Source organism: Microcebus murinus, chromosome 6, assembly GCF_040939455.1.
Source record: "Microcebus murinus isolate Inina chromosome 6, M.murinus_Inina_mat1.0, whole genome shotgun sequence".
Taxonomy (NCBI): Eukaryota; Metazoa; Chordata; class Mammalia; order Primates; family Cheirogaleidae; genus Microcebus; species Microcebus murinus.
In genome coordinates, this window is record NC_134109.1 from 98,095,773 (window position 1) to 98,114,798 (window position 19,026).

Consider the following 19,026-nt stretch of genomic DNA (forward strand, 5'->3'; position numbering starts at 1 on the left):
AATCAGCTACCAGAAGAGTTCTGTGTCTCCCACGAAGGGCCTGTCTTAGTTTATTTGCCACACTCAGTGGCTCAGAGGAACCACGGAAGGCATGGCTTCAGTGCAAATGCAGCAATGGATTCCAAAGTGCAACTGGGCCTTTGGTCAACTGCATTCTCTGCACTCCCCCTGTACTGGAGGTCTGTGCCACAGATCTCCAATGTGGTAAAGGAGCTGGGAAAAAGCTTTCCCTTACTAGCTTGTTTTAAAGCCTTCCATAACTATTAACTTAACTTCTCATTATTATAGAATCAGAAGTAGTAAAGGAAAAGAAAGTAAAAGCAAATGTTACTTGAATACACAAACTCACAAAGTTTTCACACCTGTGAACAATGTACCAAATGTTTTATTTTTCTCAGTAATTCATATGCAAATAATTGACTCTCAAAGCATTTAAAAAATGCACAACAGACATTATTACACTTTACCAATGAATTACTTCTGTCCCAGGACATTAAATCAAATAAAAATGTTACAAATACATGAATGTTTATTTTTACACCAACTGAGATGATGAGTTTATCAATTTCTATACTTTTTCTTTGTTCAATGTTTTGTTCCTGCATTTCTAGAATAAACTATGTGTAATATAATTTCTTAAATATTTAGGACATTTTCAATAGCTATGATTCCTATGAAAAATATAATTAGATATCCCAAATTCCTGATTAAGTCAGGTTTAACGACACAAAATACTGGAACACTTGTTATGAAATTGTTTATAATGATCCTTTTAATAAATTCCAATTAACCACTAATATAGAAATTTGGTTTAAAGCTACAAGTTTTATATATAATACTTTTCTTCACAAACAAAAAAGAATGACCTTAAAAAGGCACCAACTACCAGAGCAAACATTTAAGGCATTAGTTATTGCCTTCTCTTTTTAGATTATACATTGAATAGCACTAGGAAAATTTTTAAAGTTTTATGGCCAGGTCTTTAAAAACATCGATGATGACAAAACCACTACCACACATAAATACAAATAGAGCAAAACCAAGTGTGTCCACATCTTCATCTCATCATTAATTCAGCAATTTGAAATAAATGCCATGTTAAACACCACGAGCAAACTGAACTGACTCTCATGGACCTGCTCCTTCAAGGAACACATCTAATACTTATTTTTCATAGCCTTATTTTACTTATATATAAAGCATCTAGAGATTCTTCACTCTAGGAAATAAGTATTTAAAATACATTTCTAGGTATGCATTACGATTAGATGTTAATTTATGATGCCCTTAAAGTCTTTCAGCTTCTAAGAAACAATTCTGGAAATATAAAAATATCAAATTTTACATATTTCTGAGCCTTGAAAAACTTAAAATGTGATATTTTCATATATCAGCAAATTATAATTGTGTCATGTAAGTTCATCTTGAAAGAGCATGTAAATAACTTCCAAATTTTTGTGGATACTCCATTACAGAAAATAGAGTATAGATATTTTAAGGTCTGATTGTCCGTTATTTCTTTTATTATAGTGCAAGAAGGAAAAATAAGCACCAAAGTAAAACATGTTTTCTTATCAGAAAAACAATGTTTTCATGAACAAAAAAGAAAGAAAATATGCCATTTCTCCCTTTAGTGGCTTTTCTTCAGTCAATTACCTTGTTTACCAAAAATGTGATCTCAGTTCAATTATTAAACAAATCAAATCACCCTTAAACAAAATGTCAAAGTGTCCAGCATTTGACTATGGGTAAAATCTTTCAAGGAACACTAGTCATTCTAAGGTCCTTTCTTTTTCTTCAATAGGATTTTAATTAAAAATAAGCCTACCGCCCTCTGCTTCACAATTTTAATATTAATGAAAATTACACTCTGAGTTTGAAGTGAGGTTCCTTCAGCGGTCTGATCCATTCAGGTGGCAGCGTAGAAGTGGATTGGTAACATACACATGGTTACAAAATTAGAGTCAAACCTGAAGGGGAAAAAAGTAGAAAACCCAATACTAGCTATTCGAGAAAAATAAAACTATAATGAGTTCTTGAAAAATTCTCTTTAGCAATATAAAGCAGAGTGATTTATAGACAAGACTGATGATTGGTTTTTCTCCCCCCAAGAGCTGTGATTAAGATGGTATTTGGGGCCTGACAAGTCTCAGTGATGATTGCTTCATCAATTTTTGCTGGTGTCTCGTTGACTTTGCATCCTCAATGGCATGATATGCTCTCTGTAAAATAAAATACTTATTATGAATTTTAATGACAAATACAAGCTCATTTGGTGGAAGAATGGTAAAAAAGCCAGAGTTGGAGCTCTCTACACAGATCCAATAGCCAAGAACAAGGACACAGTCCAAAAATGGACTGCAAAATAAGACCCTTCCTCCCTACTGAGTCCACAGTGTATTGTTTTAAGTTGTTATTTATATAACCAACTCTTCTTATAACTGGAAGAGCCTTTAGGAAAAAATAAAGAGTATTGCTAATCATAACAGGAGCTTTTTGGTTTTTAATCTTTCAACTAAAAAAAAAGTGAAGGGTGCTCTTAAAATAAATCTTTTACCTCTGCCGTGGTGGTATCCTTTAGGTAAATTTTCCGAAGACAGCCTTGACTGGCACTGTCTTTCTTGTGGAACAGACCCTGCTCCTGTTTCAAAAGAAATGACAACAGAAAAGAAATTATGCTGAGGAAGAAAAAAAATCGTAACCTTTAACTGGATGCTTAAATGTGTATTTTATAATCAGGAGACTAACCAAACACACATATTCAAGTATGATACGAAATACATCATCTTGGTTTAAGGATACTGGTTCTATGTGTGAGTTGTTAGAATTTACAAAATTAGATGAGTATACATCAATCTGTATAAAATAATGGCTTTCTGGAGGCTATGATAAATAGCCTACAGAAACACCACTTGATAACTCATCACATCTGACAAATCAAAAAACCATTCCTTCATTTCCTTGGCTGATAGATAAAATTCTTATATAATGTAAAATACATGGAGTCAATTCTCACCACTGATGTGAACGAAAAGTGATAACTAAGAAAACTGTAAAATATATGCATACTGACATAGTCTTTCCTAGTTTGAAAATTATGTTTCATACACTGAGGCACTCTTTACATTTTGACACTGTACAATGAGGTAATGCTGAATTACAAAATGGTAGGGTGACAAGATAGTTCTTTTATTTGTAAATTTTCATAAAAAGAAAAGTTAACATCAATTAAAGACCAACAGTACTTGCATCTCTATTAAACTCTGTGGTATGTTTTTCAGACAGTTTTAGTAATAGAAATAACATCATTGTTTAGGAAAAACAAATATTAAAACTACCATATTTATAAAGACAATGCATGATTTTTTAAGATATAAAAATACATTTATATTATATATAACATATATAATGTAATAAACATATGTTCCAAAGTCAAGTACATGAGTCTGACAACTAAGCAAAACATGGGGTATCATTTTTCCTAATTACTTACTACATAATTAAAGTTCTTTCTTAGAAAATGATGGGGATAAAAGAGATAAAAATATTGTTATATATTCTATAAATGCCAAACATTATAAAACATGGGCATTTTAGACATATTATTTATTTTTACCAAATCATTTAATAATCTCCTGAAAGCCAAAAAAGGGAATTTTTTCAGAAATGTCTAATTATAGCAAAATGAGTATACATATGAAATTTAAAAAAACTCCTATTTATTAATGCTTAATTTACCAAAAAAGAAATATCAGCATATCAGAATCCTAATTCTTTGGGTGGACAGACTGATATTTCACTTGATGCAGTCAAGGACTGTTAGAAAATAAAGTACAGCCACACAAATAACTGCCTACATCTTTCTTTACATCTAAGCATATAATAATAACAATAATGATGGCACTCATCCTTCAAACATTCTGTGTAATTAACTGTAAAACTGTCAGAAAGCATCGGTTTCCACTCATTTAATAAATTCTTAGCTCTAAAAATGTGATTCATGTTTTCTTACCTTAACCGAAATTTTTAGCACATTTTCATTGACAATAGGAGGACATATAAAATCTTCAAATGGACACTGCCAGTCTACGGACATATGGCCTAGGATTTCAACTTCCTTTACATACAACACTCTCCTGTTTTGTAAAAGACAACAAAAACATACAGGTAGTGATAAAGACAGGCAATTATTCTCACTAATATTCACTCTGCTAGATGGCACAGGTAGCATTGGCTCAGTAAACAATAAAAACTGGCACTGTAAAAAAGTGCCTCACATTTTTTTAAAAGTCTAGATAACTATATGATAACTACTCAACTAACAAAACAGACTTTAAAAAATCCCCCCCCCCTTCTGCCAATCTTGCAGAATTCAGAAAAGTGTACCTTTTTAACTGACAAAAAAAATGACAGGGGAATCATGTTTGGAACACATAAGGAACAGGCTGCACTCTCATCTGGGAAGTAATAAAGGCAGAAGCCCCTGAAAATGTTTTACTTAGAAAAGTATTAATTGCTCTTTATTGTCAGTTATTTATGCCTTCCAGTCAAGAAAGAATATGCCAGAAATGCCACAAACCTCAAATGTCAGCAAAGATTCGCTTTAGGCCTACTAATATTAATAAATACCAGATTCAAACACTTAACATGAATGTACTTTATCTCAGGGTATCCCATTTTACTCAGTAAAGGATATGAACAAGTACTTCACAGAATAGAAAGTACAAATAGATACTGATATATTAAAATTTTCATACTCATTAGTTATCAAAGAAATGCTAATTAAAACAAAAATTATTTTCCATCCCTTAATCTAGCAAAAATAAAAATTTACATGATAATACCTAATCTTAGCAAAACATAGAAGAAAGGATACTTTCATATATTGTGAGTGGTATATAAAAAACGGATACAACTTTTCTGAAGAAGCATTTGGCATTATACAGAAAGGACCTCAACAATCTTTACAACTTTTAAATTAACAATCCCACTCTTAAGAATTTGTTCTGAAAAAATACTAGAAAACAATTTCAATGCAAATATATAACAATAAAATATTGAGAAAAAGAAAACTGAATGTCAAATAGTAAGGGAATATCTGAATAAATTATAGTATATAGACCAAAGCAACATGTTGTCAAAGAATATTTAATGGTTTGGGAAGATGATCATAGTATATTATTACATGAAAAACTTACATTATTAAAATGTATATAATGCATTTTTGTACATAGTTTTTAAAAATATATATACTGCAAATATCTGATATGCCAGGTAAGTGGTCATCTATAGATGGTGAGATTACTGGTAAAAGATGTTTTTAGGGGTTATATAATTTATTGTTCAAACCAGGACATTTTTAAGAATGAAAAGGCATATAACTATGAATAATTACATTGGGACAAATGGTGTAAACTAGCATGTATGATTCGTTATTTTCATCTTTTTAATTATCTATATTAAGGTAGGCAAACTATGGCCTTTGAACCAAATATAGCCTAAGGACTGTTTCAATATATAAGATTTTACTGGAATGCAGCCATGACTATTCTTACATGTTGTTCACAGCTGTTTTCCCACTAAAAGGGCAGAGTAAATAGTTGAGAAACACAGCAAGGCCCTCAAAACCTAAATATTTACTGTCTGGTTCTTTAAAGAAAGTTTGCTGACACCTGATTTATATCATCTAAAATGAATAAGCATAACTTTATCCATAAAAAAGTTATTTTTAATAATACTGATGTTAGTCCAGGAACAGTGGCTCACACCTGTATTCCCAGCACTCTGGGAGGCCAGGGCAGGAGGACTGCATGAGGCCAGGAGTTCAAGAACAGCCTAAGCAAAATAGCAAGACCCTGACCCTGTCTCTACAAAAAATAAAAACAAAAATTAGCTGGGTATGGTGGCTCGTGCCTGTAGTCCCAGCTACTCTAGAGGCTGAGGCAGGAGGATCAGTTGAGCCCAGGAGTTCAGGGCTACAGTGACCTATGATTGATTGCACCACTGTACTCCAGCCTGGGTGATACAGTGACACGTGAGACCCCATCTCAAAAAAAAAAGAATACTTAATTTGGAAGAAATGTCACCACTTTTATGTAACCATTCATTAAAGGTCAAACAGATTAGCATAATCATAACTACCTCGAACAAAGAAATTTCTGTTAGAGAGTCTACTAAAGCTAGTAGGGAGACTAAGTCATTGTACTGATCAGGAATATTATTTTATTAATTGTCTCAAAAGCTCCATCAGTGACTAAATTTAAAATTACTATGATTTTTCAATTTACTTGAAAGAAAACCAGATATATGCTGTATACAGTAATATTCCCACAAAATGCCATGAAATCAAACAAGTACTAAAGTAGTATTACAAAAAAATCTAAATGATTCCCATTGTCTAGTACTGATCTATATAAAAGGAATATGAAAAAGAATTAACACATTGCCACTCTCAGCTAAGTGTAATACATAATACAAATAAGCATTGTTTTTGGGTTTAATCTAACGAAGACAATATAAAATTATGGGCATAAAATAAGTAATTACTTGTCAAATTCATAAAATCTGCCTTTTAGAGATTGTTTTATAGATATTTTTACCTCTTAATTAATGGGCAAACCATATGACATAACCCTCTCTTATAACCCTTTCTTTGAAAAAACTTGTAGGTTTCAAAGTTCAAATCCTGTTAATCATTTTTCCTTTCTTTCCTTCTCCTCTAAATATATTTAAACACAGTAGTGAGAAATTTATTTAGATTTGCCTACTATAAATAGTACTGTGCATTAATCCTACAAAACATATCACTTATAAAGTTCTGAAAATTATTAATCTATAATTATAATTTTGGGATATAAGTTTATTATCTAAGGTAAATCCCAAGAAAATAAGCTTGGTAGTTTAGTCAAAGTTCTTTTATTTGGAAAAATTATCTACTACTTCCAAAATACTTACACACAGAAATAATGCCCTTCTTTAAAAGGGGTATGCTACTCACCTCAAATAAAACCTAGTATGAAAAAATGATTCATGAATTAACACTCCATAACTGAATTTGTAATTCACATATAATGGTATCACTACTGCAGGTATGAACCCTATTCTAGACTCTGTCTCTTAGTAGTTGTATAACTTGGATAAGCTCCTAAACCATATTAAATCTCAGTTTCAGTATCTCTAACATGAAGGAGCTGGAATAGATGATCTCAAAGGACTTATTTAGATCTGTATTCTTGTGATTCTATGAAAATGAATATATACTTCATTGACACTGAAGTATAGTTCTCCAAATCTTCTGCCATTTTAGCCTTTAAAATTCTTATGATCCATACAACTAAGTTGCATTTGAAAAAACGTCACTTCACGATAATACCTATTAGTAACCATAAGGATTGTCCTCTTGCTTCCAGGAATAGCACAGTGGTATTGATAAGTCTCTCCTTCCAACTTTTTGATATGATTCTGAAAGGGAAACAAGATTTAAGATTTGGGAAGTATGTGCATTCAAACGGTATTTACAATACCATATGGTAGCTAATTATAACAATAGTGTTAGGACAAAGTTTATTAGAAACAAAAGTACAATTCTACATACTGGCACATGAAGCTAGAAAAATATTCATAGCATGTGTATAAATTAACTTCTACTGTTGCATTAAAAGAAAAAGGTGTATTAAATGCTTACCAAGTTATCTTCTTGAAAAATGCATTTTGTTCTATAGTAACTTAGAAATTTTAAAATATCTACCAGAAATAATTACACATTTTAATTAAATAACAAACACATGCTAATATAAAACTACTACATTAACATTATAGGGGTTCTTAAACAGAGATCCATGGCAGGACTTTGGAGTGGGTCTATGAACCACCTAACATAGAATATAAAATTTTGAAAATGTGGTTCTGCAACTTTTTTTAGAAGACAGTTCAGGCTTTTCACCAAACTTTTTGAAGGAGTCTGTGGTCCCTCTCAAAGGTTAAGAACCACTGATGTACACAAAGGTAGACGTTATACATGTGATAAAATTCCAAGATAAATGATGTTTAATGTTTTTGAACATTTGGTCTTACAGATTAATCATGCATTGAGGAGTTTATTTCTATATCAAACTATATTTCTGAGAGAAAAGAAAATGTAATGACAATATTAATATGGACAGAAAGAATTTCTAAGATTTCAAAATAGCTGGCACAATTTATTTCTAAAGACAAATACAAGCATAAAATAATTCAAGTATAAATAGTAGCCCATTAAAATACATTTCTTTTTCAACTGTCTCAAAACTATTGTGACTTGAATTAGTCAACACACATTAAAAAACAAGAGATTTTATAATGAATGCTAATGAAACAGTATTAACATCTATAATGCATGACTGAAAATCAGACTATATGTGAAAATACAGAACATAAACATAATGAATACATTAAGACTTTAAACATTTTATAATCAAGACTATAACACCAATATTATTAAAAGGATAATATAATCAATATAATCACAAGCAAAGAAAGTACGCTTGATGTTATTATTTCAATGCTTGATTATACATTTTTAAAAGATGCTTAGTTCCCAGTCATTCTGTGACAATTACAAAAAGCCACGCACAAGGAAGAGGAATCCACAAAGAAATGGATCTCATCTTCAGAACAAGTCTAAAGAAGAGAGTGCAGATTTCATTGCTATAGTTACTTGCTTCACAGTTCACCTGTGTGAATTACCTTAAAGTCTTTTAATATTTATGTCTCAATTTCTTCAAAGAGAAAATGAGAAATGAACGTAATAATTTAGTGCATTCTCAGGCTGAAATTTAAATATGTTAAAATATTTAGATTTGAGATACAATACCAGAAATACTACCCACTTTCTATCTTGTATATATTTTCATTAGTTATCAGGTTATTGTGCTTCAAGCCATTGAGAGCTTTTAAAGTACATTTGTCACCATAATACATTTTAGAAAACCTTGTTTTCAGCACTACTAAAATTCCACTGCACTCTAAGATTCAGATTAAGATATTCAGTCACTGAAAGCAACAGACAACCAGATTAGTTGATAAAATGTTCACTCTCCCTTCTCATAATACAACTTAAGGAATTTAACAATACTTTGTAAAAGCCCTTTACCTAGTAATCCAATTTTTTCAAATAAATTCTAAGGAAATAAATATAAGATATAAAAAAGCAAAATGTATACTGATGTTTATCACAGCATTATTACTATTAGTAAAATAATAGAAACAACTATAATGTCAAGAATTAAGAATCACCAACTAGACAATGTAAGATTACCTCAATGGATGGTAATGTGAGAATTAAAAATGTTAATGAAATGTTTCTAAGAACATGGAAAAATTTAACTGAAAAGAAAATGGGACACCATTTTAAATACTGTATGATCATAAGCATGTGAACCAAAATGAATATTAAATAAAAAACTGGCTATATATACATAGATACATACATACATATATATATATATATATGGAACAAAAGTAGACAGTATATCCTAAAAATATAGTATATAATTTAGTAACTCTCAAAGCTGAGTATTAAAGAATACAGAGAAATACTAAGGAGAAAAACAAAATGGGCATCAAAGATCCCCAAATAAATTGTTTAGAATGTGCCCATATTACAATAAGGGCTAGGAGGACATAATTATACACTCTGATGCTCTTTAATATTTATATGTTTTGTTACACCTGGACACTTAAGGATAGAAAGCTTATTTCTTTTGTATATCCAGCACAGTCTAAATAATCAATAAATACTTTTTACCCTATTAACTGATCACAGCAAGATGGGCAAAAGATAAAATAGCCTGAATTTCTTAATTAACCATATTCTACACTTGCCACCCTTGGAAAAAACTACCAAGTCTTCTCAATGTATAATCATTCTATTTCTTCCAATAATTATAATAATACATTAAAGTCTAAAAGTTGTCTGATATTTTACCAAAAACTAATAAATCAGACAATCTGACTATATCTAGCTAAAATAACAAAAAGTTTCTTGACATTTTGTGCTTATTGACATACTTGTAAAAAAAGAAATCACAAGGAAAAGGTTAATAACATAAAAAGCTAAACAAAAAGTAAGTAAGCAATAAGTAAAGGATAAAATCTTAACAAGTTCTAGGAATTCCCAAAAGTCTCATTAAAACAGCAATATATCCAGGCAAATTTTTAAAATGTCACTTTAATCAAAGAATCTGAGGAAGGGTAATTATTAGTAATGATTTAAGACAACACCTTGAATTAGTTATTGTGCTTGATTCCCACAGAAAACTATACATGCAGTGACATTTTTGCCAACCATCCATAAGTAGGCACAACAAAAGTTCATCAGTTACTCTTAATATTTACATGTTTTGTTACACTTGGTCCTTTAAGGACAGAGTCATTTCTTCTGTATATCTAGCATAGGCTCGTCTTTGGATGTCATTCTTTTCCTCTTTACAGTGCTTGTTTTAAATATAAACTACATAATTTATTATTTTGATAACTATAGTTTTCAAAATAAATAATGCAACTGAATAGTTGTATGTTAACAGTTTCATTATCTTCAAATATATAACACATTCAGTGTAAGTTTATACTTTGCTTTCAATTTTGGGGAGAAGCATCAAAGCTGCTAGCTAAGACACTGCTAAATCAAATTAAACATTTCCATCATTTATTTAAAAAAAGAAGGTAAAACATAACTTATTTTGAGAATTAACTATGGGGGCACTAATTTCAAGATGATAATTATTTTTATTCTCATTAAGATAATGAATCTATTTTTTTTTTTTTTTTTTTTTTTTTTTTTTGAGACAGAGTCTCACTTTGTTGTCCAGGCTAGAGTGAGTGCCGTGGCGTCAGCCTAGCTCACAGCAACCTCAAACTCCTGGGCTCAAGCGATCCTCCTGCCTCAGCCTCCCGAGTAGCTGGGACTACAGGCATGCGCCACCATGCCCGGCTAATTTTTTTTTATATATATCAGTTGGCCAATTAATTTCTTTCTATTTTATAGTAGAGACGGGGTCTCGCTCTTGCTCAGGTTGGTTTTGAACTCCTGACCTTGAGCAATCCGCCCGCCTCGGCCTCCCAAGAGCTAGGATTACAGGCGTGAGCCACAGCGCCCGGCCAAGATAATGAATCTTTTTTAAGGATTTCTTCTTTAACGATTTAAAAGCAAAAAGGGTTATTAGTTTATAAAACTAAAGATATCTATATATTCGATTATATATCCTACTTCTATTTACATTAATTAAACTAATAATTATTAAATAAGAATAACAAGGAGATTCAATTTTTCAAAAGCATAAATGCTAAAGGCTGAGAATGTATACAACTTAATTATAAAATGTTGCTTTATTTAGCAACATTTTGGTTAAAGAAAAAGAGAGACTGAGGAACATATCCTCAAAATTCATGTGCCAACTATTGTTTGAGCAACTGACACTTCAATTATTAAAACATATGCTCAATTACTAGTCCCATAGTTTGAGTATAGTTAGGGTGACCTGTGAAACAGAAAGCTATGTATTAATAATTCTATCATTAGGACTCAACAAACAAAAAGAACACATTCACTAGACTGGACATAGTAATCGCCCTGGTCTTCAACTACCTGAAATGCACATGAACACCACAAGAAAAGATAAAATTTGCAAAATGACAGGAAAAGTATCTACTTCTGAGCTCAATAAAGTTTTTCACCCACTAAATAGAGGAGAGAATTGATTTCTTGCATCCTTTAATCTTTTATACTGATCTTATTCCTGGACAGTATGACTAGGAATACCATCATTTTTATTTATCATCAAGCCACTACTATAAAAAGTTCAGATGGAGGTGAGCATTGTAAAGAAAATTTAATTAAAATTGACAATCTAATTCACACACAGTAAGTACCACAGTTTGTTTTGATTTTTAAGGATGAAACCAAGTAGTAGTATAGGAAACATTTACTCCTGTATTTCCAGTTCTTGCTGTGTAGGCAGAAAAACAAAGAAAATAAAGTTAGAAGCATGCAGAATGATTTTAAAATGTAGTCATATACAATAAAAACCAAAGGCTACAAACAACTAAGAGTCATTGTATTTTAAAGTTCGGGTAGAAAAATATTAATAAATTTCTTTTGGGGGAAAGCCAGTCATGAAAGAATAGCAATTTATTTATGTATATACTACCTAAATATAATAAAGTTAAAATGAAAATACAAGCAAAGAAATCCTTAAATTTTTTTTTAACGTTTAATCAGATGATAGTAGTATATCATCTTGTTTTCCTCTCCTTTGGTTCTATTTACCAAAATAAATCTAAATTTACAAAGTAGTGCATATAAGAAATGGAAGCAGTGAAATTCCAAAAATTAGCTACAAAGCAGGAAGCCGAAATTAACAATGTAAACTAAATGAGCTATCACAGATACAGTGATATAGCCTATGTCTTCTTTTAACATTATCTATTCTGCACAAAAAACGCCTTGCTCCTGTGCAGAAAAAAATTATCAGTTATTTCCATTGAACAAGTTACACTAAAATAAAAAAATAAAATAAAAATAAACAGATTCTACTCTATAAATCATGTATAATCCTTCAAAGAAGTTTATGAATCAGGAACTTTAAGAACCACCTACGAAATCCTGGACCTAGAAATCTTCAAAATTCAATTTCACTCCTGACCACTAAGAACAGAGTTTACCTCAAATAAGTCATAGCCCTCAGCTTCCTGTCTGTCATACGGACGAATAATGCCATCTTCATGGATCGGGCGAGGGGGACGAAGGCTAGACACTTCTTCAATTGATTCTGCTGCCCTAAATAAGGCATCGGTATAAGTGTAAGAAAATGTGTGAGAATATGACTCCAAGCCTCCCACCATTTTCTAAAAGAAAATAAAATACCAAAACAAGAAAAGCAGGGGCTGGGTCATCTAGTCTTTGCATTTTTGGTGTCTAGCACCACACCTGGCATACAGTAGATACCAATAAACATTTGGCGAATAAAAGAGAAACTGAGCCACTAAAAACATGTCTTTTCTTATTTATTTCTGGTGGCCCTCTACTATGTGAAGCTCTCATAGCTTTCAATTAGACTTTAAGATTCTCAAAAGCAGCCAAAGTATCTAAACAATTTATCTACTCCCAGCAACAATTAGCACACAGACACATACCTTGCACATAGTATTCAATTACCTCTGAATGCCTTGGAAGGTACTGCTGGCCATATCTATGATTCCACCAGTCGGACGAGCCACAGCACCCACAAGCCCTTTTCCAATTCCTTTAAAGAATCCAGCAGCTCCTTCCTTTTTGGCACCTTTGGAAAACCAAGGACAATGAATGTATAAAGATATTTTAAAATAAGCAGGCTTGAACTCAACAAAAACCTGAGCCAAATACTGAACTGTTTTACCTAGAAAACTTCAAGAATTCGGCTTTCCAAAGAACTTAAATTTAATCCTATCATAATAAAATAGTGGTGCTCAAAGTGTGTCAAAAATGCAAATTCTTGGGTTCCACCCCAGAACTACTGAATCAGAAACTCTGGCAGTATGGCCACCATCTGTGTTTTAATAAGTACTCGAGGTAACCCTAAGGCATGCTCAAGTTTGAGAACCACTAATCTAAGAGTTTCATCAGTACCTGTCACTGGAAGATCTAAGGATTGACCAGAAAACATTCTCTTTTTCTGTGCTGCCCATCAAAAGAGTTTTCAAGCAATATACTTTTTAAAAAATATAACAACTTTATTGAAATATAGTAACAGTTCACATACCATAAAATTTACCCATTAAAGTATACAAATTAAATGCTTTTTAGTATATTCAGACTTGTGTAACCACCACCACAATCAATTTTAGAAAATGTGTATCATCTCAAAAAGAACTCCTATGTACATTAAAAATCAATCCCCATTTCCCCCAACCCCTGCCCACACAATCCTACCCAATTTACTTCCCCTCTGCCCTTCCCCTCCCCACTCCCAGACCTAGGCAATAGGCAACCAGCCTAGAGATACTTTCTATCACTATGGATTTGCCTATTCTGGATATTTAATACAAATGGAATCACATAAATACGTGGTCTATTGTGACTGTTTTTTTTTCACTTAGTGTTATGTTTTCAAGGTTCATCCACTTTGTAGCCTGTACCAATACTTGATTCCTTTTTATGGCTGAATAATATTCCAGTGTATGGCTAAACCACCTTTTGTTTATTCATACATCAGGTGATGGGTTGTTTCTACCTTTTGGCTATTTTGAATAATGCTGCTATGAATATTCACATACATATTTCTGTTTGAACACCTGTTTTCAATTCTTTTGAGTATTAATAAATGCCCAGGAGAATTGCTGGGTCACATGGCAACTCTATGTTTAAACTTTTGAGGCACTGCCAGACTATTTTCCTCCAAAGTGGCTGTACTATTTTACATTCTCACCAGCAGTGTATAAGGGCTCCAATTTCTCCACAGCCTCTTCAACCCTGACTATAGCCAGCCCAGTAGGTATTTCATTATAGTTTTGATTTGCATTTTCCTGTTGCCAAATAATGTTGAGCATCCTTTCATGTACTTATTGGCCATTTGTATATCTTCTTTAGGGAAATGTATATTCATATCCTTTGTACATTTTAAATTGGGTCATTTGTCTTTTTAACAAGTTGTAAGAGTTCTTTATATATTTTAAATTTGTCTTTTATTATCAGTTGTTTGATTTGCAAAATTTTTCTCCCATTCTGTGAACTATCTTTTCCTTTGCTTGATGGTATCATTTGAAGCATAAGAGTTTTAAATCTTGATGCAGTTCAATTTATCTATTTTTTGATTTGTCACTTGTGCTTGTGACATCATATCTAGGTAGGTGTTGTCTAACCCAGGTCATGAAGATTTACTCCTATATTTTCTTCAGAGTTTTATATTTTTGCTCTTATATTTAGGTATTTAATCCATTCTGAATTAATTTTTATACATAGTGTAGACCGGGGACTAATTTCTTTATTTTGCATGTGGATATCAAGTTGTTCCAACACCATCTGTTGAAGACTATCCTTTCTTTATTGAATCATCTGACACCCTTGTCAAAGATCACTTAACTGTAAATGTAAGGGTTTATTTCTCAATTATGTGCCACTAATTTATATTCTTGTGCCAGTTCCACACTGTCTTAGTTACTGTAGCTTTATATTAAGTTTTAAATTTGGAAAGTATAAGTCCTCCTACTTTGTTCTTTTTCAACATTGTTTCAGCTATTTGGGGTCTCTTGAATTTCAATATAAATTTTAGATTTGGCTTGTCAATTTCTACAAGAAACCAACTGGGATCTTGATAGGAATTACATCAAATTAACAATGTACTTTTTTTTTTTTTTTTTTTTTGAGACAGAGTCTCACTTTGTTGTCCAGGCTAGAGTGAGTGCCGTGGCGTCAGCCTAGCTCACAGCAACCTCAAACTCCTGGGCTTGAGTGATCCTTCTGCCTCAGCCCCCCGAGTAGCTGGGACTACAGGCATGCGCCACCATGCCCAGCTAATTTTTTATATATATATCAGTTGGCCAATTAATTTCTTTCTATTTATAGTAGAGACGGGGTCTCGCTCTTGCTCAGGCTGGTTTTGAACTCCTGACCTCGAGCAATCCGCCCGCCTCGGCCTCCCAAGAGCTAGGATTACAGGCATGAGCCACAGCGCCCGGCCAACAATGTACTTTTTTAATGGGATAAAACAAACAAAAAAAATGAGTTAATTGGCATTGAGGGCCCAAAGGAATCTAGTTTACCTATATCCCTTCTGAAAATGGCATTCAAAGTCTGAATTATAGTCTACTACTTAATCTCTCTACTTTCTGAGGAAAATATACTTATTAAACAATTTAAGACTATGAATAGAAAATCCAGTCAGTAATTCTCTTAAACATACAGCAGCAGTAACATCTATTATGTTTACCATACACCAACTCTTCAGACTTTGTAAAAGAAGGAAATTTTCTCAACCTACCTTCCACAGGTTTTGTTATTATTCCAGTCACTCCACCAACAACTCCCTGAAAGAGAAATCAATCATAAAGTCTCCACTGAATACATGGTGCTTAATTTTAAACCAACCACTAGAGGTCTCTACAGACATACTGGAAATAACATTAAAAAAATTAAGGACTTATTTGATAATGTGAACAACACACATAATACATATAAGTAAGCACTACGATTTTACAAATATTATATCATAGCAAATTTTAAGTGAAATTACTTTGCAGGAGCGAAATTTTATAACATAAATCAGTAAAGCAGGTGGAAATATTTTAAATCTGGGCTTGGTACCAATCATCTATGTGACCATGGGCAGTTGATAAAATCTCTGTAAGCCTCAGTTTCCACATGAGTAAAATGAGTAAGTTGAGCCAAATAATATCTAAGATATAATTATAAATTTTAATGTGATGATTTGGTAACTTAGTGAAAATGTAGAAAATTGAAAATAAAGGGAACTCCCAAGGACAGCAAATAACTTGACAAAGAAAGCACTTCAGAGAACACAACACACAACATTACAAATCACTGTCACACACAGCAGTTACAGTTTCCTGAAATTATTTCCAAAAGCAATACATAAATCCATTAATACATTATTAACTGTCAAGTAACAGCAGTAACTAAAACTGTGTGTATATTTTATAAACAAACATAAACTGAACTGAAAGGATATACACTAAATTGAAAAGATGAGGCACCTCTGGAAGGAGAACCTGAGTAAAGAGTACTCCAGTCTTACCTATATTGTTTTACTTACTTATTAAAATGAGAACTTATAAGTTCTCATAATTATAAGGAGAATATCATACATTACCTCTATAGTTAAATAGGATTCATACATTACCTGTATAATTTTTTTTATTTATTTATTTTTTAATGGTTGTTGTTTGTGTTTTTTTTTTTTGAGACAGAGTCTCACTGTGTTGCCTGGGCTAGAGTGCCGTGGTGTCAGGCTAGCTCACAGCAACCTCAAACTCCTGGACTTGTGATCCTTCTGCCTCAGCCTCCTGAGTAGCTGGGATTACAGGCATGTACCACCATGCCCAGCTAATTTTTTTTTCTATTTTTAGTTGTTTGGCTAATTTCTTTCTATTTATAGTAGAGATGGGGTCTCGCTCTTGCTCAGGCTGGTCTCGAACTCCTGAGCTCAAGCAATCCTCCCACCTCAGCCTCCCAGGGTGCTAAGATTACAGGCGTGAGCCACCACGCCCGGCCTGTATAATTTTAAAAGTACTGAAAAGTAATGAAAGGCAGTTCCCAGTTTATCAGCAGTTAAGTCTCACACATCCCTCCTGCAGAAATGGTCAATTACAAATGGTCTGAAGACCTCCTCCTCCCTCTAACTGCCTTCATGACTGTACATCTCTGCTCCTTCCATCCTCATCTTCCACTACTGCTAACCTGTCATCATTACAGTTTTACTTTAACCCTATGCCAAACCAAGTCTGGAAATGTGGGCGATAGATTTGGTGGTGATGATGGGGAAGGCAAGTAAAAAGGAAACCAGAAAGTCTGCAATTTCCCATCACTGCTACTCTGACTAAACCTAGACTCATAAGTAACATTCTAAATTTCAAACAACCAGCTAGAGTACATATTTTAAAGTGTACTTAAAAGTTGAGGATTTCTTGATGATTTAGCAGGAGACTCACTTGCAGGAAGCCCTTTCCCCCTCTGGCAAGGCTGTCTCCAAAATCTCTGGGCTGTCGACTCAACTCTTCTCTTCTTTTTTGCTGATACTCCTTGTCCATTGTAATTGCTGCCAAACCTTTCCCAACAGAACCAGTGATTCGAGATACAACTCCCGCAGCACCACCTATCAAAAGATAGGGATTAAAACCTCTAATACACAAGGAACTCAAACAGCAGCAAAAAAAACCCCCACAATCCTATTAAAAAATGAGCAAAGGATCTGCAAAGACATTCCTCAAAAGACAAATAGCCAACAGATATATGAAAAAAGGCTTAACATCATTAATCATTAGGAAAATGCAAATCAAAACCACAATGAGATATCACCTCACTCCACTTAAAATGGCGATTATCAAAAAGACAAATGATAACAAGTGTTGGTGAGGATGTGGAAAAAAAGGGAACTATTACACACTATTGGTGGGAATGTAAATTAGTATAACCATTATCAAAACAGTATGAAGGTTCCTCAAAGAACTAAAAATAAAACTATCATATAATCCAGCAATCCCACTATTGAGTATATATCCAAAGGAAAGAAAATCAGTATATCAAAAGGATATCTGTCCCCCCATGTTTACTGGGACACTATTCATAATAGCCAAGATATGAAATTAATGTAAATCTATTAACAGGTGAATGGATAAGGAAAATGTGGTATGTATACACAATGGAATACCATTCAGCCATTAAAAATGAAATCCTGGCATTTGCCACAACATGAATGACATGCCTGGAGTACATTATGTTAAGTGAACTATGCCTGGCACAGAAAAACAAATACCACATGTTCTCACTTATGTGAGAGCTAAAAAAGTTGAGCTTACAGAAGCAGAGAGTAGAATTATAGGGGGACAGAAGAGAATGAGGAGAGATTGGTTAATGGATCCAAAATTACAACTAGATAGGAGAAAGAAGTTCTAGTGTTCTACAGCACTGTAAGGTAACAATAGTTAACAACAATTTATTGTACACTTTCAAATAGCTAGCAGAGAGAATTTCTAATGTTCCCAACATAAAGAAACGATAAATGTTTGAGATGATGGTCTATGCTAATTACTCTGATTTGATCATTACACATTGTATACATATATCAAATTTCACTCTGTACCCCATATGTATAATTACTACATGACAATTTAAAATAACTTTTTAACTAAAGATTCAGAGAAGTCAGTCACATTTCTTTTAACAGCATTACCACAATATACAGCATGCAATTGTTTAAACAGGTGCTTAAAAATCTGTCTCATATAAAAAAGTGCAGAAGTTAATTTTCCCCATCTATCGAGAAGAAGAAGAAGAAA

At 32.7% G+C, this 19,026-nt stretch overlaps 1 protein-coding gene across 5 annotated transcripts in view; it reads right to left on the minus strand.

Moving 5' to 3' along the window:
• Positions 1-367: 367 nt before the first annotated feature.
• VPS13C (vacuolar protein sorting 13 homolog C) overlaps positions 368-19,026 on the minus strand; it is a 165,730-nt gene continuing 147,071 nt past the window's right edge. For 3 of the 5 annotated variants that reach the window (XM_076004438.1, XM_076004437.1, XM_076004439.1), the window contains 8 exons: positions 17,680-17,843; positions 15,993-16,038; positions 13,193-13,316; positions 12,700-12,814; positions 7,373-7,461; positions 4,013-4,136; positions 2,558-2,641; positions 368-2,222 (listed from right to left, as the gene is read on the minus strand). In XM_076004438.1, the coding sequence (XP_075860553.1) occupies positions 2,121-2,222; positions 2,558-2,641; positions 4,013-4,136; positions 7,373-7,461; positions 12,700-12,814; positions 13,193-13,316; positions 15,993-16,038; positions 17,680-17,843 (848 nt within the window). In that variant the 3' untranslated portion in view covers positions 368-2,120. Of the gene's footprint in view, positions 2,223-2,557; positions 2,642-4,012; positions 4,137-7,372; positions 11,985-12,699; positions 12,815-13,192; positions 13,317-15,992; positions 16,039-17,679; positions 17,844-19,026 lie in introns of those variants that run through there. The other 2 variants (XR_012919788.1, XR_012919789.1) reach the window with 1 other exon arrangement.